Source organism: Apostichopus japonicus, chromosome 11, assembly GCF_037975245.1.
Source record: "Apostichopus japonicus isolate 1M-3 chromosome 11, ASM3797524v1, whole genome shotgun sequence".
NCBI classification, from domain to species: Eukaryota; Metazoa; Echinodermata; class Holothuroidea; order Aspidochirotida; family Stichopodidae; genus Apostichopus; species Apostichopus japonicus.
This window is the reverse complement of record NC_092571.1, coordinates 17,622,161-17,644,131: the sequence shown is the minus strand read 5'-3', so window position 1 is coordinate 17,644,131 and position 21,971 is coordinate 17,622,161. Positions and strand designations below refer to the sequence as shown.

The 21,971-nt window shown below is 39.9% G+C and overlaps 1 protein-coding gene across 1 annotated transcript in view; it reads right to left on the bottom strand.

The window, feature by feature from the left end:
• LOC139976230 (macrophage mannose receptor 1-like) overlaps window positions 1-21,971 on the bottom strand; it is a 31,409-nt gene that overhangs the window by 2,353 nt on the left and 7,085 nt on the right. Inside the window, exons 3-10 of the mRNA XM_071984802.1 lie at window positions 20,956-21,090; window positions 20,058-20,357; window positions 18,865-18,999; window positions 17,631-17,942; window positions 15,452-15,583; window positions 12,697-12,984; window positions 11,754-11,897; window positions 3,003-3,284 (exon numbers count right to left, since the gene is read on the bottom strand). Of these exons, the coding sequence (XP_071840903.1) occupies window positions 3,003-3,284; window positions 11,754-11,897; window positions 12,697-12,984; window positions 15,452-15,583; window positions 17,631-17,942; window positions 18,865-18,999; window positions 20,058-20,357; window positions 20,956-21,090 (1,728 nt within the window). The remainder of the gene's footprint in view (window positions 1-3,002; window positions 3,285-11,753; window positions 11,898-12,696; window positions 12,985-15,451; window positions 15,584-17,630; window positions 17,943-18,864; window positions 19,000-20,057; window positions 20,358-20,955; window positions 21,091-21,971) is intronic.

The window sequence follows — 21,971 nt, the reverse complement described above, 5'->3', positions numbered from 1 at the left end:
CCTTCCCAATCCTCGTCATTGCGAAGGTCATGTCGTAGGTCATGGCGAAGGTCGGGCTCACCCCCAATCTCCGCCATCACATTCTCCATGGCCATACACCCATTTGCATAGAAACTGTGACCTACCAGTACTTTTATACGGCCTAGTCACGTAACACAGTACCACGTAGTACCACAAAAGTAGCTTCGTAACTCAAACCTTTATCAACATAGTTCCTTGGACTATTTGCAAAGGTTTCTTATCATAAAATTCTTAGATGACATACGGTACATTCACAAATCAAAGGTTATCCGGCATAAAAGATGTTCAACTCACTAAAAAACGGTTGATGTTTCATGATTGCTTTTTTTTTCTAAAGTTACGTCACATCACAATACATACTACGTTCGGCGCGCGCATTAATTAATTAAACGGGTTTTACACAGCATGTATTTTCACGTGATATCTCTCAGATATCATGAAGCACAGTAATTGAATTACTACTATATAACGCGAGAAACAGATAAATTTCAACTAATGAGAGGGGACACACTATACAGTTTGGGTAATTGTTACCATTCTAAATAACTATTATTCTAACCTAGCCCATAGACAGTCTGTAGGCGTCGAGCTACTTTTGCCCTTCTAACGTTGTATCTAATAACCTGCATGGTCGATTCATACCTGCGTAGATATGAAACTAAAGTAATACTGTGCAAAATAACTTACGTAAAGACTTGATCATTGTCATATAAAATACTGAGGGCGCTTGATTCGAGCTGCGTGTGTATTTTTACAGCTCATGTAGTTTTTACTTGTTGTTTGTGTTTGAGATGTTGTTGTTTGTGTTTGAGATGTTGTTATACTAACCCTAACCATGCTTTCGTTTGGGATAATAAAAGATTGGGTGAGCTATAAAACTCTTTTCATGTCTGAGGTGTTTTTCTTTCATCCTCTTCTTTCTGCACTGGTTGTCGTGTACAACATTTTGCACTCTGGTCACACAGAAGCAACGGAAAGGCATCGAAGCCTATATTATAGTAGAAGACTTTACATGACATACTACATGGTATGCAAACCTATTCAATCGATTCACAGTTAATGAATACATTGAAAGAAGAGTCCATTCTAAGATAATGCAGAGGTAACAGAGCAGGGGTGCACAAGGTGATTAGCACAAAAACCCATAGTTTCACTTTTCCTCGTGGACTAACTGCGAATGTTAACAGTCTCCAATGAATCTTCTTGCATCTTGAGCAGACGATTGCAAATTTACGCAATTTGTGTTTTATACTACATGCAACTAAGGCAGAATGAAGCCCAGCAACCGTAGATTACCGAATATAACGGTGAAAATAACAAATACTATGTTTCGTTGGGACAGACAATTCCCTGCAAACGGAGTAGGACTTTTCACTAATATTTCCAAGGACTGGTCAATTTGCAAACCAATATATTATTCAACCATCTCAACACCGGATATTGAGCTTATTGCTATAGGAGCACAGCCACCAAACAATATTAATAATCTTAATTTATAATAAAGAATGGCAGAATGAAGCCCCTCAACATAGATTACCAAATAAAGCGGTGAAAATTACCAATTACTATGTTTCGTTGGGACAGACAACTCTTTCTGCAAACGTAGGAGGACTTATCACTTATATTTCCAAGGACTGGTCAATTTGCAAACCAAAGATATGTTTCATCATCTCTACACCGGATATTGAACTTATTGTGATTAAGGCACGGCCACGATTCATTCCAAGTGAAGTCTCAAATATTACCATCATTAATGTAGGCCTATACATATTCGACCATCAGCAAATTTTGCTACAGCTGTTCAAATATTGAAATTCAAACTAACTGATTTGCAGAAAGATAATCCACGAACATATTTTTGGTAGTTGGGATATAAATAGAGAACGTATAAATGTGATCAGGCGCGTAGCCAAGGGGGGGGGCGAAGGGGGCAGCCGCCCCCCCCCCCCCTTGAGCATATTTTAATTTTTTTTTTAATGTTTTTATCATATCGCTAGTATTTTCAAAAGAGAAAATGCTAAGATGCAACTAACAAGGCCTGGGAAGTGCCATTTCCAGCGATTTGGGAGGCATTTTCAGCCAAAATTTTCTTGTACGCTTCGCGCCAATCATGGTGGCGCTACGCTTAGATAGTTTGCAATGCCGAATCTACAGTTTCGCCCCTCCCTTGGCAAATTCCTGGCTACGCGCCTGAATGTGATCGAAATGATGGGTTTAAATATTACGTGAATTTTTGCACCTATCCACAGTCGAATTCTAGACTAGATGCATGTACATTTAAAGTGATTGCTACTAAGCTAATTACTTGTACCGATTTCCACCTCAGATCACAATAGTATACTGGGCATACCAAAGTATAGCTATGTGCGTATTTTCGCATGGGATCCATTGTGGTTTCTAATACTTCATTTACACCTCATTCGAAACTAGGACAGATTACCGGCATTAGACGTTTCTTTTTGCGCGAGTCTTCACACCCTTTAATGCTATGGGAGAAATGCGTGTACAGACGTTGATTATTCAGCTGCTGGTTATTTTTTTCGGGAGTTGACTTACGAACCGTTTAGTGGGATTTATTTCTTCTATTACTTTTTTTGCATCATAAACATTTTTCTCAAGGTAAGCTGCGGATGTGAAAATTATTATGTAATTTATGAACTACACTCTTGCAATAGAACGCCACCGAAGTATGGTATACAATGGAATTGTGGTAACTATGTATAGATTTCAGCAAACCAATCCTACTTAAATCGCTCCTTTTTTTTTCTTATTTTATCATTATCCTTTACATATAAATACGTCGACAGGACTGTATATAGGAACTGACGTCATCATGAAACATTTATATATAGCATAAGGCAAATATGTATGTTTGTTAATGGCGTATCCTTAAATCTAAATAAAAAGCAATAAATTGTAATAAAACTCTTGTCGTTGGACTTTCGGTTTATTCGACGTTTTCGGAAATCTTTTATACTCACGAAAATACGATTGCTCGTAAGATCCTAAGCACCACCAGTCATCTTCTTCGCTAATATCGTTGATACCCGTCCAAGCAAAAGAATCTACGTCACTTTTAACAAAATCGGTGACACTTTTCTCGGAGGGACAGGCTAATGTTGAGAGGGCGGCTAGAGACCTACAATACGCCTTCGCCTCACTCCACGTGTATGTATCTTCATCTGAGACGACGTAACAGTAAGATTTGTGAGCAGAAAACCCATCTGGACAGTCCACGTCTTCATCAGAGCTTGAATGTGCCCCTGTATGAATATATGAATAAATGAATATAGGAATGTATTAATATATGAATATTGATATCTGATAAAATATATAATATTAGAAGAATCAACTGCTTGCCAATAAAATGCAAAATAAAAGTTCATTCTGCATGGAGGATGGACAAACTCATGTCTAAATTCATTAATTCTTGCCCGCCCCTAGTGCGGTATGAAATTGGGATGCATTATTGCAAAGAAAAACTATATATGTTATCAAAAGCATGATGGGCAGAAGAAGGAGGGCACCCACCCACACGTCTTCCCCACCCACCCTTCCCTCCCATCCCCTGGAAGATCAAAGTAGGTAAAGCTAACCAAAACTGTGCTCTCTCGTTCGAAATATCCACAGCTCTTAAATGTTTATCGATCAAATCTATTGATACATAATTAATAAATAAATGTATCTGGGAAGATAAATGTTCAGTTCGTAGTAAATAATCAACTTGATTAATTAATCAAGATACAATATAACCAGATTTGTCTAAGCTTCGAGCATTCGGCCTGCTATAAATCCGTATGTGATAACCAAATAATAACATTATTATTTTACCTCAAAATTGTGTTGTTTTTCACCTCAAATTTGCTACTGTTTAGTTTTTTTTCAGGGAAAATAGTTTCGAATTTCTTCGATCAGCTGTTTCTGCATAGAATTCTTTTCATATAAATGTCAATATTTCAACGGTGTTAACAAATTTCGATCATTTTTGTTTTCCTCGAAATTTCTCTCAAAACTTTCACTAAATCCTCGAATATTACGGTATCGATAATTTTTGACTTATTCCTTCAAACTGCGATATTTATAATCAAAGTTTACAATTTAATATCAGTTTTAGTTTTTACTTAGTAAAGTAAGATACAGCAGTATCAGGGAGGTATAGGCAAACTAAGGGTAACGAAAGATCCACATAAAACCATTGCAATAAGGTGAGTTTCAGCAAAAGCTTGCCAAAGAATGTTGACTTTTCGACGGAATAAGGGATATATGAAACAAAAATGATAATTTTTGGGTGATTTTCTGATCATTTTATTGCATGCCACCTCTTTTTTTAATGCAAAGGAACCAGCTGAATGATCCAGCCCTGCCGTTGAGTGCATCTCTAGTTAAAAATATATGGGTGGAGGGGGATAAACAACTCCTGCCTCCCCCCCCCCCACTTTTCAAAATGGGGGAAGGCTTTGCCCTCTCGCCCACCCCACCCCACTCCTCCGTTGCTATACACCTAACACGTAAAGTTAATTGGATAATTTTATACAGACTATTCAAATAAAGGTATCATATATATTGCTCGAGCATACATTAGCAATTATTGGGGTGGGGGGGGGGACTTAATACGATTCCCCGGCTTTAACCGTTAGGCAGGGGACCCGACCCGCTCTTCCTCGTAGGATCGTTGCCCCGTGATGTAAAGTGATTGTTTTCAAACGTTAAACAACTCGTAGCATGAGTGAAAAACTAAGAAAACTCTTTGTTTCCTTGTCCTTTTAAAACAAAAAAAGTTATTAATGTTTAATGAAATATATCTTACCTGTAGTTATCTTTAAAGTGAAGATTAACAACACTGGAAAGATCCAAATATCGCCAAATAAAATGATTACCATCTTGAATTCCTCTTTCAAAAAAAAATGATGTTGTCTCCAAGAAATTATCAATCTTATATTTGTCCGTTTGTTTAATATTTGTTTTCAAATAGAAGTGATCATAATTCTGAATATTATAATATGAATGAAATAGTTTTCTACAATTCTGCGATCTATCACCAGTTGGGTTCGTTTGAATATCAATTTGCGTTGAAGAGAGCCTCTGTCTTCTGAGAAATATGTATAAGTATGAAACAAGAATTTTTGCGTTCACCTCAATCGCTGAATCCCAGGAAAAGTTTTTTGTTTTTCTTCTTTAATCTTTATAAAAAAAAAAGTACACCACAAATTTCATATTTTCAACAGAAACGGCGCTTGTAGAAGAAGAAAAAAATAAGCCGAATAAAATATGCCAAGCGAGTCTTGCTGATAACTGTGTGAATTTATAACGACTAATGAGGAATCTCGGTGTCGGGTTAAGCTCAATCACCTATGTAGACACATGTACATCACACGTCACTCAGTTTGCCTAATTGTTTGTCTGTCAATACATTAAAAGAACCCCATTATCTGTAGAGGTCAGTATTTTAACAACGTTAATAAGGATTGTATAGAAAAACAAATTAAAAGGTCCTTTCACCCTTCACTCGCCTAGATGAAAACGACACACACATAACACTCTATTTATGACTCGATATTTAAACGCCACTTAAACTTGTTATAAACTAATAAATTAGCGGTATTTGTTTTTGCACAAGACCTCTTTAGGTTGAAAAATCAATTTTTCAATTTTCTCTGTCTTTACCATTAAAAAAATATAAAAAAAACAGACCCCAGAAAACAGAAGGTAACTTAACAACCACCGATCGACATAAAAATAGAAAATTGGGTAAGTTTTCAATAAATAAATCGATTTTGAGTTTAACGGTTACTAAGCTGTTTCTATTTCGAGTGTCCCGTATATTAATATAAGCCAATCATTATCCGTCATTCAGGCGATGGGGGGAAATGTAATACGTTATAATATTATAATTGTTATATATAGGCTACTTAGTTATTGCGCATGTGTAAACAGTGTACCGCAAATTAGCAAAGAACATACTGACACAGTTAATCGTTATTACAAATACCTAAAGTATGTTTGGTATAATGAACCGTATGTTGTTACCGGATCTTATAGTCACTGAGGTTATATTTCGTACAAAGGGTAATGTACATTTCATTCTTTATATTTAACATTAAATATGACACTGTTTTATCGAATGTGATGTTAAAGCGGTATGAGATTCTTTTTTAACATGTAAATGTAACCATAACTGTCGTTTTACTGCAAAACAAAAAGAGTCAACTTGGACTGCACTTGCCCTTTCTTCTAATAAGCCACGGGTGTATATATAAGACGTCCCACTTGTATCCTATCATATATAGTTGTATTCAGGACCGTCAGCAGAGCCAGGTGAGGAAGGCACCGAGGAGGCGGGGTATGGTCGTCCCATATAGGATTTCTGCTAAAGTTCCTCCAGTAAACTGCTGCATTCTGCAGGCATACTGTATATTGCCTTATATAGATTCGTAGCAGGTAGGTCCAGTATATGCAAGATTGTGCCAAATCGTGTACTTTCATTTCTTTATTTTTGTAACGAGCTGAAAGGAGGGCGGGTGTACACCCCAACGACCCTGGATCAGCGCATTTTATAAATCTATAATACATAGGCCCATACCAGTGCAAAATTGAGTACGAGTTTTTTCCCTTCGAGTGTGGTGTACTCGCAATCCTACAAAGGATAATCGTACTCATCCTGTGGGAGGGGGGGGGGGTATCCAGGACTTTAAAAAAGAGGAGGTATGAGGTAAGGTCGAGGTAGGGTCGCTGAAGAGGACTTCCATGTGGTCGCCTAAAGTGGGGGGGGGGGCTGTCTCTATACTCATTGATTCGAACTAGTACTTGAGGCTTTTTGGTAATCTGTTGTATATACGAATATATGCCTATACCATATGTGCTGCAAGACCAAGTATACGGTATACTCGCGGTCAGAGTATTCAGGTGCGTATCCAGGGGGGGGGGGCGTTGGGGGCGCGCGCCCCCCGGGTAAGAAAAAGAGAAGAAAAAAAAAGAGAAGAAAAAAGGAAAAAAGAGGGGAAAAAAGAGGAGGAGGAGGAGGAGAGGAAGGAAGGGAAAAGAAAAAGAAGAAAGAGAGAAAAAGGAGAAAAAGAGGGAGTAAAAGCAAAACGCGAAGACACCGGGAAGAGAAAGAAGAACAGTGACATCATTACAGCGCTGAAGGGTAGCCAGTGACGGATCAATGATTTCGTAAAAGTGTGACTCACCCTACCCCTTACACCGACAACTCCATTTTTTGACGTTTCCATTTTCCTCTCTCACTAATGATCTATATATACATAGGCGTACGAGGCGGGGGGGGGGGGGGCAGGGGGGCAGACTGCCCCCAAATTTCCAGAGGACAAGAAATTCGGGCAAAAGTCCTGAAAAATTCGGGCAGCCTAAGAGGAGAATTTTTTTTTTTCGCTCTTAGGCTGCCCGAATTTTTCAGGACTTTTGCCCGAATTTCTTGTCCTCTGGAAATATATATATATATATAAATATGCAGTAGCTTGCCCGAATCTTTTTCAAATTTTTGCCCCACAATTCCATGGTTTTCTTTATTTAGCATCATGATGCCCGAATATTTCCGTGTAACACCACCGTAAGCGCAGTTCATCTGGGCTACCACGCTTTTTGCTCGATCAATTTTTTTCTAACTAGTCAATTGCATACCTGGACCAAGGGCGGCGGAACCGGGGAGCACAGGGGGCACGTGCCCCCCACTTTTCCTCAGGATAAAAAATGTGCCTTTTTTCTACATAAAAATTGAGGTCCCTCAAGTTAGCAAGAGGCCAGGGAACCAGAATGAACACTCGGGGAGGGCCGTTTCCGGCCATCTGAGGGGTTTATAAAACCAAAATTTTTTTAGTACGCTCCGCGCCAACCGATGGTGGCGCTCCGCTCAGATAGTCGTGCATACAACTTTGCAAATCCTGGCTAAGCCCGTGACTTTTAATGAATTTCTGTTGGTCAAACTCAAAGCTATTTCGAATGGTAAAAATTTGTTAAGATATTAACACGAAAAAAACTCTAATTCGGAAGATTCCTACATTAGCAACTAGCATGATTTCACCTCATTTTGTCTCAAAAGAAAACTTTCTTGTTTCCCAATTTGCGCATTGGATATTGCAGTGCTAGTATGCATATTTTCCTTGAGGGTGGGGGGGGGGGGGCGTTGATGGAGTGAGGTGTATACACAAATAAGATAATACAATAAGAGTTATAAAGGGTACTAAATATAAGGCTGTATCATTCCAGTCGAATTTTTGCAAAGTGCCCTTTGATGTCGGTGCCCCCCCCCCCCAGAATAAAAGTGCTTCCGCCGCCCTTGACCTGGACATCCCCAACATGAGTGTATATAAGAAACATTTTCTTTTCCATGGATGGTGGGGGGGTGCCTACAAGCCTAGAAGTACAGGTTTGTCATATTCTTTGTTATATTTTATACTTTTTTGTGAGACAAATTGCAGTCTCAGCCGACACAGCGACATTATCCCGCCTACGTGTCGTTGAACAATGTATGTTTTTCTGGAGGTAGCTGAGTACTGTGTTAAAATAATAAATAATGTAACTAAATAGGAGCTTAAAAAATATACTGTCCCATTTTTCCCCTTCAAAGTGATGTTACCATTTTTTCTTCTTCTAATTTACCAAATTTTTGGGGAAGTGTAAATTTCTAAAACGTGAGATTATAAATAAAGAATGTTTAGGTGCAACTTGCAAGGCCTCAGAAGTGCCGTTTCCGGCAATCTGAGAGGCATTGTTTGCCAAAAATTTTCTTGTACGCTACGCGCCAACCGATGGTGGCGCTCCGCTTAGATAGTGTCACGGGAACTTTCGGCACAAAAAGTTCTGCCCCCCCCCAAACTGAAATGGTCCCGTACGCCTATGTATATATATACTATATATGGTCTATCATAACGCGTGTGTAGAATTGTGCTATGAAACCAACTGTGGCTGGTCTCGAACTCGACCGTGTCGTCGGGGAACATGACTCTTTTGGGATGGAGGCGACCGCCCCCCCCCCCCCCATTCAGCATTTTTTAAATGATATCGCTAAGTAATTTCAAAATAGAAAGTGCTTAGAGGCAACTTACAAGGCCTGGGAAGTGTCATTTCCAGCGATCTGGGAGACATTTTCGGCCAAAATTTGCTTGTACGCTTCGCGCCAACCTATGGTGGCGCTACGCTTAGATAATTTGCCTACAGGCTTCGCCCCTCCCTTGGCAAATTCCTCGCTACGCGCCTGTTCGAATTTGTAACGCAAACAGCAGATATCACATCATATCAATGAGCATGAAAATGGCGTTCCAGGATGAAAAGCCTCAAAACTGTCCGACTTGCCTGAAAAAAATAACCAAAAATTTTCGCGCGCGAAGCGCGCGTACAACGTGTTCATGTCAATATCATATAAGCAAGCATCGGTTATTACATCGCATGCCATCGTGTACCGTACGGTCCGTTCAAATTGCGCAGTATACCGCGGGATGCTAATGTAAACAACGACATGTCTCATGTAGATGTATAAAAAGCATGGAGGTCCAATTATGTCAAAACTCTCTTTTACATTAGTAATGGCGAATTAGGGCCTGCACCCCCGCCGCGCAGTGGCGGAGCGTCCATATGGTCAGGGGGGCGGATGCCCCCCTGACGGACTCAAATGGACTGCTGGCGCCCTTTTCAGCTCTTTACCACTTTTTACTTATTCTAGATTATTGACTTTTTTATTGCGCTCTCATCTACTTATTGACATTTCTCACATTTTGTTGGTGTAATTTGGCGATGACACCTTATTCTTCGTTTATCTGCAAACTAGCCAGGCCCGGAAAGGGTCATTTCCGGCGATCTATAGGGAGTATCTTTTCTCAAAAATTTGCTGTACGCTACGCGCCAACCAGTGGTGGCGCTCCGCTTAGATAAGTGTCGAAAGCGCCCCTTCAGACCATTCTCGCCACTCCTGACCAATACCCCTAGCTCCGCCACTGCCGCCGCGCCTCCTACGCCTATGTGTGTAGTGTTCGGTTTCGGAAATATCTGCTATTTTTTCATTTCCTTCAACCAAGTTTTATAATAGCCGTTATAACAGGTTTTAATATTTCTACACCAATAAATTAACTGTGTCTGAATTTTCGAAAATTTCTGACCAACATTCTACATCACACTTCCCTCTACTCGTGCAATTTTGACCGGTCTGTTAGGGGTTGAAGGAAGTTTTTTTCTATATTGGTTGTCCATAGATGAAATTTTGTACAACATTATGGGTATGTTTTGAAGTGAGTTTATTCACGAGAAATGTCAATTTTCAAATTCTGAACAAATATGGGGCTTAAAACCTTGAAAAGTGGGGCTGACGGGTATTGTGGGCCGCGACGTAGAATCACCTACAAAAGCAAAGACCCACAGGAGATGCGATCAGGTCGAACATGACGTGTGCCGGGTTGACAATCTTCAAAAAGGTTATGGATGGAAAAAAAAAACTATTAGGAAATACTTGGTTCTCGGGCAAAAAGTGTACATCTGGTTGGTCATTTCAAGCCCGGAAGTGCCGTTTCCGGTGATCTGGGGGGTTTCAAAACAAGAAATTTTCTTGTACGCTGCGCGCCAACCGATGGTGGCGCTCCGCTTAGATAGTAATTCGCGCCCCCCGGGTTTGAAAATCCTGGATACGCGCCTGGTATTGTACTCCGTGCTTCGTAACAAGGGAATTCTACAGGTATGCTCATGTTAACATTTCACTCATTTATACTATAGTATACATGTCTACTACAGTCTGCATGATCATTGAAGTATATGCCTTTTTATTATTTTTGAGGCTGAGACAAACACGATTCCAACATTGCTGTTGACACTATACAGGATCCAAACGTCAGGAACTCTAACTTTGACTTATTTACCTACACAGGTTTTTTTCATTAGATAAGCAATTGCTAACATGTCTTCTTCTCTCCTTGCCTAGAATTTCTTCTTTCTTCGACTGCAGACGTTTTGGCAAATAGAGGCTCTATTTCGATAAGAATACAGTAGTAAGCATTTCAAGCCTCGACGGTAGTTTACGTTGTCCCATAGCAACGTACGAGATCATAGTTCTTTACCGGGATACATTCATTTATGGCGGGCCATCTGTACCAGATCATTCTTTCTTCGACATATACTAACTTAGATCAGTATATAGTTTAAATCGATATATACCAGGTTAGTTCAATGTAAGTCAATTTTTGTTTCAATTTAAATCGGTATACGTCGATTTCCCGCCATCTGAAACAGATCGCCTGCACAGCGCATGGTGTTTACAGCAGAGATTTGTAGTTTTCTTCGTACTGGATTGTGCAAGTCCAACTGCACATGCGCAAACGAGAAAGGGTACAAATTAGTCCATCCTTTCAGTATATTACATCACGTGGCTGACTAAATATTTCTTAATTCATGTACGTGACACGGTCATGGGCATCACAAGGCATTGCCCAGACAGAAAGTCTCAAATTTGCTGATGACTTCATTTTTGTAGAAATATTTCCTTCTGTGAATAAAATTGATTTGATTTAATATTTAAAAAAACAAATCCGGCCGCAATTGTCATGATGACATCATGAACTCTACCAGTTGCCAGATTCATTCATTCATTCAGAAAATATGACCGTATGATATCTTCACCATACAAAATGAGTATGTGACCCTTGACCTATAGATACGCAGAAAATCTGCAACGGTTCTGTTCAGCAATATATATCCATTTCAGCCATCGGAATATCCCTTTAAGGTTACTAGCTTACCCGAGACACAGATTGCGTAATGCGAGGACTCATCACATGACGTTCGCGTCCAATATCCTTCCTCATCCAAAGAAATGAATGCACAATCCGGGTCACTGCCGTCAAAAGTATCTTCTGAGGATTCTGACGAATCGATTTCAAAATCTGTAGAAATCAATTTTATAAGAAAGATAAGGTATTGTAATGTGGACTTGTTGTAATACTTTGGTGACGTCAATCACAGTTATTCTTTACACCTGCCTTACCATGCCTACCAAAAATACATACCAGAAATGAGGAAATTGCTTAACAAATTAAACGATGCGTGTGCGTGTTTCAAAAGAACCTTATCACTCTCAGTATTTTATGACAAAAAGTTTCAAGATTCTAAAACTTAATACCCAAATTCTTGAACGTTAAATTATTCCTTGCCCCTCCCATATTTCAAGGAATTCCCCTTCTATCTCTATTGTGAATGAAAGAACTCTAATCGAACCAGTTGTTACCCCACATTTGCTTTCTTTTCTCCTGCATCGTGTCAAAGACCCGGTGCACCCGGGGGTGCACCCCGGGTGCATGCGACCACTACTTGGTATACTTCGCTTATCTTTAATTTCATCACTATGGTTGGGGGGTAGCTATTCCCCGCTTCTTTAATAAGTAGCACACTAGTGAGTTTCGCCCCCCCCCCACCCACCCCTGCCACCTTTACAGTTTTCTGTGGTCCGTTGTCCTTAACACTGGCTTGCTGTTTAGCGTTATTATTGTTTCCTATAAGGACTACTATCATACCACCACCAAAGTCAAATGCTAGTGTAAATATCTGATAATTAATTTCTCGTTCATTCACCAGATCCTCGTGACCTTTTCCTATCCCAACGTGAAACTTCTCCATTTGTTACGTCATTGTACGTCAGCCAACATAGTATTAGAGATTTTCATGTGAAGACAAACATGCACTTACTGCAGAGAGTACAACCAAATCCGTTGCACATCCACCGTCCCTCGGTTGCTAGGTCATTGGCGTCTATCCAGGCAGAGGCATCTTCTCCGTACGTTACTATCATCTGCCTTAATATGTATATATTCTCTGAAATCGTTACCGGAGTCATGAGTCGGCCATCTTGGAAATTGTTACAGTAATTTAATGATTCTGAACGACTCGGGAACTTTGTGGGGGAGAAGTGGTAGCAATTGCCGTGTTTGGATATAAACCCTGCAGGGCAATTGGTGGAAGGAGGAGGCACTGGATCTGACAAGGACAAAGGTAAAGATGTGATGGGGTAAGACTATAGCAATACGCATGCGCATGCATATACGACCGACATCTATAAAGCTTCTCGGCCTTTTGATTATGTGTAGTATCAGTTCCCTTTCAAGGGACTCGTGATACACAATTGACGATGATTTATACAGTCACAGTCTCGATGCAAGGAAACCTTATAGTTTGGTTTTCGCGCCCAGGTCCTTTCTTGGGTGAATTTTCTTAAACATTTTATCTATGCGAAAGTATTTATGCTATTACACCACTCTGCATACTACATGACCAATTGATATCAATTCCAAATTTATTTTACAATTTATGATGGCATTATCAGATTGAATTATTTCTTTTCAATGTAAGAATTTCTTTCATTGCATTTGTAAAATAAAATCACTTTAACAGACAGACATCCACCATGTTGAAGATTCAATCGGACTGTCGCTTATGGGCACGAAACGAAAGTATATATACTTTCATGCTTATTGTGGCTTGCAACACCTTGTTACGAATATTTTTGATAATTGCGATAAGTACGTCAGCAGTTAACAGTTTTGTTTCGTGAATGGATCTAAACATTAAGCCTCTGCTTTCTTTGTCGACCTCTTAATATTTGATTCATTTAACCCTTTAGGTAGATCATGGCACGCATATAGGCATATATACACCCACAAAGGTTGAATGCCATAGGACTATCGGTCTAAAGGAGGAAATAGGGAGAAAAGCGTTTCGTGCAAATTTGACGTCTTCCCCAGAAAGCCACCTCACGCATATTTAGGCTTTTATACTAGACCCGGATCTGATCTCTCCTGATTTTACCAGGAGATCGCATTTACCAGTGAACCGCATACAAATGCCTTGATCCGGGCGCATTTACACTTATATACTGCGTTCTTACGAACTCACTGTTAACCGAGTTGATATTGACTATTCCGAAAAAAGCACCGTACTGAAACAAAACTCAAAGAAGAAGGGATTTGGTCCTAAACTTTCTAGCAAAAAAAAAAACATACAACATTTACTTCATTTATATTCGGTTCTTGAACCGTTTCTTTAATCTTCTTTTAATGGTAGTTGCGTTGAAGGATACATAAAAGAAGAATAGTGTTTGAGGCTTGTTGAGCACACTTGCTAATATAATTGTGCACAATGTAATATGGATACGAAACGGAATAACGCAGTTTTGGATTGGACAGTCAAGACGACGCTTGTCAATTTCGTCCAATCATCCTGAATTTTATATCTATAGTAAGGAAAATTTTATCACGTTTGCTATTCGTGAGGTCGATGCATTGATTTTTCTGTTAAAGGGATGTCATCTTGCCTTGAATGGAAAGACCCCTTAATTGGTTCAATTGGATTATAATTAAACAATTTGTTTAGGCGAATCAAAGGTAAAATTGTCAAGTTAATTCTGAAAAAGGGGGTGGGGGGGGGGGCTTCTGAACAGTCTTTAACACGATCTTAAAGCAGATAATGGTTGACTAAATAAGTTTATCTAGTATGTACAGCAAAGTCGAAGTCAATCGGATGGATAGATGCTAACAAGTGAAGTCTAAACGTTGTAACTTAGGACGATTAAGTTTTGATTGTTGCGTGCAGGAACGGACGTCCTTACTCAAGTAAAGGAGCGCTTATGAATTGATATAATCAGGAACGCGTAAAGCTGTGCTAATAAATGTGTTTCCTCTTTCTTTTACTTCTTTTGAAGGTTGAAAAGGTGGTGTACATAACCAGCAGCAGTTATATTTTTACGACGCTTAAACGACGACAAATGTTGGAGAAACCAGCAAGGGCTTATGGATTACAACTTACACGTCGGGTGGCTTCCAATTCAACATTTTAACTCCAATTTGGAATCTTTTCAATTTAGAAAGTCATTTTTCCAGATGGGAAAACCGTAGGTTGCTCTTGGATGAGAAACCCACCTTACTATGACCCGGCCGGGTATCGAACCCGGAACCTACCAATTGCCACGCTTCATTGCTCCAAATGCCAGCGCCCTTCATCCACTCGGCCACAGCACAGATATCCACCACATTCCGTGGATCCGGTAATTGCATCTTTCCCGTGGATCGGGTATACGTCACTTACCCACTGTCCGAGTCAACCAGTACAACACGTAAACGTTACACGTGGGGGAGGGGGGGTATATGATCTTGTGCAACATGAGAAGCTAAATAGCAAACATATTATCGGCCTGGCGGGCAGTTACTTTCACGACGCTAAGCAGCCAACGTGACATACGTATGTGGGAGAAAGCGCATGGCTTATTACTTACACATCACGTGGGCTGACAATCCAATTTATGGTCTTAGATCATTTGGGACTTTTTCATCAAAAGTGAAGAAACCCTATCCTCCCAATATGATGTAAAAGACCCTCCCTCCTGCGTACCAACCCCGACAGCGGCCCGACCCACCCCGTCTTAGTTAGATTAATATTCCAGATGACATACTTAAGTCGCAAACAACATAGAAGGCGTCTCCAGCATATGCATCGCAAGGGTAAGCTATCCATTTCCCATCAACAGCAGAAAACAGTGCACAGTTAACGTTATTGCCTCCGTCAGGTTCATCAGATTTCCAATCTGTGTTAAATACAAGCAAAGTCACACAAAAATAATACATCTGTCAAACCTGTATAGCGGAAACATAAATATCTTCCAATTTAATCATACATCCTTGTATTAGTGATGACGTCAACAACCGCTACCCCCATCCCCTCCCCTCCCTTCTCCCCTCCCTTCTCCCCTCCCTTCTCCCCTCCTTCTCCCCTCCTTTCTCCCTCTCCCTTCTCCCCTTCCCTTCCCCCCTACCTCTCCTCCTCCCTTCATCATTGATACTCACACGTACAAACTGGTTAAATCTGGTTGTGCTACTGTCACAATTAACCCTCTGCGCGGTGCAGTGTATTGATGTTAAAGCGCATGTGCCGTACCACAGAGGACATTTGTAACAAGATATTAAAACTAAACTGCAACGCCGAGATGTAACCCCAAAAAAATAATCATGTTTTGGTGTCAGCATGTTAATTACGCCAGCGTAACGAACTCGAATCCAAACCAGACTTGTCCATAATAAACATTTGTATGTTATGGCAAGAACATATCGCAACGGCAGAAAATCTGAAGATTATGTGGAAAGAAAAATATTCCACGCTGTTAATTAGTGAAAATCCCGTCTCCAAATCTTATCTCTAACTTAGATATAATTTATGGTTATAACCTATTTTGACAATCTAAACCAATGGTTCCCTATCTGGGGTGAATGAACCCCCATGGGGTGCGTGAGTCCATTCCAGAGGGTTCGTGAGACGTTTCTGACAGTCAAAACTAGAGTACTTTTTGTTGAACTAAATCTGATATATCATACATTCTAGTAATGTACAAAAGTCATACCTATCGACAAACTCTTTTCGCGTTCCATACGCATATGTTGCCATAGTAGTACCGTACTGTGCATATGATAAATAACTGAATTATGAAACAGACACAGACCGCATGACTTTGGTGAAGTTGGTGTACGCATGACAGTACGTCGTGAAGATAAAGTGCTGATCTGATCTTGAAGTTTCCAAATAAATATTTGTTCATCTCTTGTTTTTTTATTACAATATTACACTATGAACTTGATCCTTTACGAAGCACTATTATGCGTATTATGGTATAATAATGACTCAGATCGTGTCTCGAAAAGTTGGGGGTTCGTGGACAACTCTGACATCCACAGGGGGTTCGTGGGGGTCGGATAAAGTTAGGGGAACCCTGCTCTAAACCCTCGATTCTTCCCTGGAGTTGATCACAATAGGTTGTCTGTGACGTCATCACGGTAAATCGGTTCTTCAAAAGTTCGACTTTCCCGTGATATTTTTCTTGTTGATTTGTTATTGAAACGGTGATTGCATTTGGAATGTGTACTTAACTGTCGACATTGTCAATATTTAGAAATTCATCAAAATGCCGCTGCAACGTTCTTGTAGAAATATAAATTTTCTATGTGATTAAGTGAGTTAGATATTACCACTAAAACAAAATCATTGAATTGCCGTGATGACATCATTCACTTTGTTGTTGCCAGATGCGTTCACGAAATACAACAAAATCTGAAAAATTCAAATCTTTGTTATACCACGTTCGACAACGAGGGAGGTATAGTGTTATACTTATAGATGCAAAAACTAACCAGCATTTTATATAAAGCAGTCAACTTCAACTACATAAATAATTAACCCTTTAAATCAGAGAAGCATGTCATATTTTCTATATCATGAATTTTTGCTATTGTAAATAACCTTTGTCAAATGAATGTTAGTAACATATTCCACTTTGACGTGTGTAAGTTTTTTGCCGATCATAACTATGTTAGTATATAGGTACGTCAAATTGAGGGCGCCCGTCGAGAACCAGGTGACGAGTTACCTGTTCGGCCCTATGATCTGACATCTTCAATTCATGTTACATTCATGGACATATAACGACGAACTTCCTCTGCAAAAAAGAATGTATTATACGTTTATATTATGCTTCTCCGTTCCCCCCAATTGACCAATGACCCCGGGGCCTGTATTCACTGACTTATTTCACCTTCTAACGGAAATGTGTAAGTCAATCCTATCTGAATTTTTGAAGGACTCACTGAGATAAGAACACGTGTCCCTTCCGCATCTCCAAACGCTCTCAGCTTCTGCGTATGTAGCCTCTAGCCACACCCGAGAATATTGGCCTTCCCATATTCCTAAGCGAGTCTGTATGAAGTCATTCTCAGTAGAACTTTTAGGTGTGAAAATTCGGCTATCCGGATACGACTTGCAGTAATCGTTTGCTAGGTTCCAACTTGAGAAGGGCGCTGTTGATAAATGGTAGCAACGACTTTGCCAGGTGTAATAATTATCTGGACAATTAGGCACCAGGCCTACTGGCGGTGGCATTGCTACCGGGGGAGGTGGAGCTGTTAAGGTAAGAAGAAAACAAAGACTGCGTTTTAATACTTTTATATAGAATTCCAGACACAACTTGCAAATTAATTTCAAATACGCAAAGACTAACAAATTGTTCTTATATATGCCTATCATTTTAATCACCCGTAGGAGTGTTTGTAAGCATTTTCCCAAATATTTCATAATCTCTGCTTTGCGAAAATAACTCCAGAATCGAAAAATAGGTATTATTTTGTTCTAGTTGAGACCTATGTTTCTATTTTAAAGCTAGCATTTCTTAAGACATAGGGACCACATCTTCACTCCCCCCCCCCCCTTTCCTCCCACATTTAAACCATCCCTCCCTCAAACACTCCAATCCTCAAACACTCTCACCTTCGAGGTCTTCACTAAAGTCTCTTAAAGATTAACAATTGGTAGTTTTTCCCGTCAATAGACGTTTTTGACTATTTTCTTCAAAACTAAATTATAATTGACATATTTCCGTTTTACCCTACCACTGATCGCCACATAAAGGGTTCACGGCAAAGCGCCTATCATACAGACGATTATTTTATCTTATTTCAGGGAGTGAAAAAATATGAAGGAGGCCACCAACTTCCACTTGGCCTGATCGCTACTCTCGCAAGGAATATATTCAGGTACTTTTGGAAGGGAGTGAGTAATTCGATATTGATTATTTGTGCTTGTGTAACGGCGCCAGTACTTTGTAATGACGTTGAGAGTTAAACGGCCAAGGATGATACCATTACAGTGAGTTGCATTCATTAAACCATCTTCCGATCTTATTCTAGTCCTTTGCAAAGTGGTATTCGTTAACCTCCTATACACAAATCTACAAATGTCCCATTAAAAATAACACCTCCTCCCCCCCCCTTCCATCCTACTATATCCCCTTGTCCTAAGTACTCAGTGTTTTTTCCTTATACCAACCTGGGATGCACACAGCATAGTGACTTGTTCCTTCCGGGGCATCGCATGAGTAGGCTTCCCACGTGCCATCAGTTACGCTCATAATGGCACAAGTAGTGCTAATGGTCGCACTTGGTCCACTTGGTGAATTCCAATCTGTGTACAAAAGAAAATCGAAGTGCAAACACGATTATCGGAGATCTATAGAATACCCCAGCTCCTCACTCATGCACCCTTACCCCCCCCCCACTCTCTCCCCTCCCTCCATCCCTCCCTCCCTCACCCCTCTTGTTTTGGATTTGATCTTCCTTTCGTAATCTTCACACATACTATGTGATACAGGATTATACCGGCAAGCGACCGGATTACGGAATCTGTGGGAAGGGCACTCACAACGCATACCACGTGACCTTCAGATGCGTTTACTTGAATTAAGAAAAAACTAGATAAAACACCACAATGAAGAGGAGGAAAGAGTAGAGTTGTAACGATTCACTTTCATGTTAAGGTCAAGTTAAGGTCATGTCAAGTCGTTACACCCATTTTCCTGAACTCGATTCGAATACCTCACTCGATTCGAGTACCTCACTCGATTCGAGTACCTCACTCGATTCGAGTACCTCACTCGATTCGAGTACTCCATTTAAGTTGAGACCTCTATACAGCTCCTGCTCGGGACTATTGAGTGACTTGAGTCATCACTCGCGATACAAACAAACAATCAAGTTTACTTCAAGTGAACAATTCATTGATTTACTTTGCTACTAAAATGTGTTTTAAAATGAGAAGAGACTAATTTCCAAGTCATATTGGAATTAAAGTTATTTTTGTCTTCTTACCGCAATAAAACATGGCGGAATAAGCTCAACGTAAATATACAGAAAAACTAAAAAAAAAAAATTAACAAAGTCTTAAAGTATTCCACTTCTGTTAGCAGACCGCTCCTTTAAGGTACCTATATATATGGCCAATTAAGGCCAACTATAATACCATAGAAACATTTCCTAATTAATTAATTAATTACATTTTTGAGCCTATTTTAACATTGGAAAGAAGTTGAATTTTAACAAAATTATCATGAAAGAATTTTTGTTTTGTTTTTTGGAATAAGAGTGAAAAATCAGGTCAATAATTTTTCAACGGAGAGTCAATTTCAAGAGAAAATATTTGAAACTTTTACTATTTACTTATTTCAAACATATACCGGTACTTACTGAAATATGGACACGTATCGCCCATACATTTCCATACGTATTTGACGAGTATACTGTTGACTTCCAACCAAACTTTTGCCACAGAACCTTGGCTTATAGATATTTGTTGAGATATGTAGTTATTTTCATTTGCCGATTTTGGAGTAAGAAGCTGCCCGTCATTAAGTGATCTACAGTAATCCAACGCTTGAATTCTTCCAGAGAATGGATTCGAGGAGAAATGATAACAGTGGTTATCCCAGCTGATAAATTCTGGAGGACACTGTCCCGGTGGAGGGGGTAGCGGAGGGGGGTTCAAAGCTATAATAAAGAAAAATATATGAAAAGAAAACAAAAGTGACTTACCCATTTAAGATAGATGTTAGCTCTATTGTTCAAGTCTGTATTTATTATCAATTTATTACCGTCAATAGGCTTTTATGACTATTTTCTTCAAACTAAATTTATAATTGGCATATTTCCGTTTAACCCTACCACTGATTACCACATAAAGGATTCACGGCAAAGCACCTATCATATACAGACGATTATTTTATTAATATTTCAGGGAGTGAAAAATATGAAGGAGGCCACCAACTTCCACTTGGCCTGATCGCCACTCTCGCAAGGCATATATTCAGGTACTTTTGAAAAGGAGGGGGTAATTCGATATTGATTATTTGTGCTTGTGTTACAGCGCCAGTACTTTGTAATGACGTTGAGAGTTAAACGGCCAAGGACGATACCATTACAGTGAGTTGCATTCATTAAACCATCTTCCGATCTTATTCTAGTCCTTTGCAAAGTGGTTCACAAATCTGAATAGCTCACATTGATATAAACACACCCACCCCCCCCCCTTCCATCCTACCTTATCCCCTTGTCCTAATTACTCAGTGTTTTTATTCCTTCTACCAACCTGGGATACACACAGCATAGTGACTTGTTCCTTCGGGGGCATCGCAGGAGTAGGCTTCCCACGTGCCATCAGTTACGCTCATGATGGCACAAGTAGTGCTAATGGTCGCACTTGGTCCACTTGGTGAATTCCAATCTGTGTACAAAAGAAAATCGAAGTGCAAACACGATTATCGGAGATCTATAGAATACCCCAGCTCCTCACTCATGCACCCTTACCCCCCCCCCCCCTCCCCTCCCTCCCTCTTGTTTTGGATTTTATCTTCCTTTCGTAATCTTCACACATAGAATGATACATGCAAGCGACCCACTGGCGGATCCAAGGGGGGGGGCCAACGGGGGCAATGCCCCCCCCCCCCCAAAGGTGAGCCAAAAAGTGTTTCCGAACATCCGCTAAATCATATGATTGGAAATTTAAAAAATCGAGAGGAATAGCAGTGGTAGACTAGTCTAAACCTTTTCGTTTTCTGGTTTAAAATTAAATGCAGAGCTCCCAACTGACCCGCAATTCGCGGGAATTAGACCCGCATTCTAACACCCAAACCCGCTGACCCACACAAGCGTCCGAAAAAACCGCATTGTAATTGTCAAGTATACATAAAAAGATTTGCATCAAATTTTGACTTGGCAACCATCATTTCTTTAGCATTTAGCATTATAGAGTATAAAACCTCCTTTACAGCATCATTTGAACCTCAGATTAGCCTATATTTCTTTTCATTGGGGCGAGCAGCGAACATTTTCATGCCACGGGAAAGAATGAATTATCACCTACTATTCAATTTATTGATGTTACACACAAAAAAAATGCATATTTCTCAGAAAATTTTGGGTGACAAAAGCCTTTCTAAGTGCCACCATTTTACATGTAGGCATCACCAGGATTCCAAAAAAATTCAAAAGGGGAGGGGGAACCCCCTCCCCTTATACCCCTCCCCCAGGACGGCGATTCGTGGCATGGACCAGCATTTGCCTTCTCAAGAGTTGGGAGCTATGTAAATGTATGAGCATGAGGAT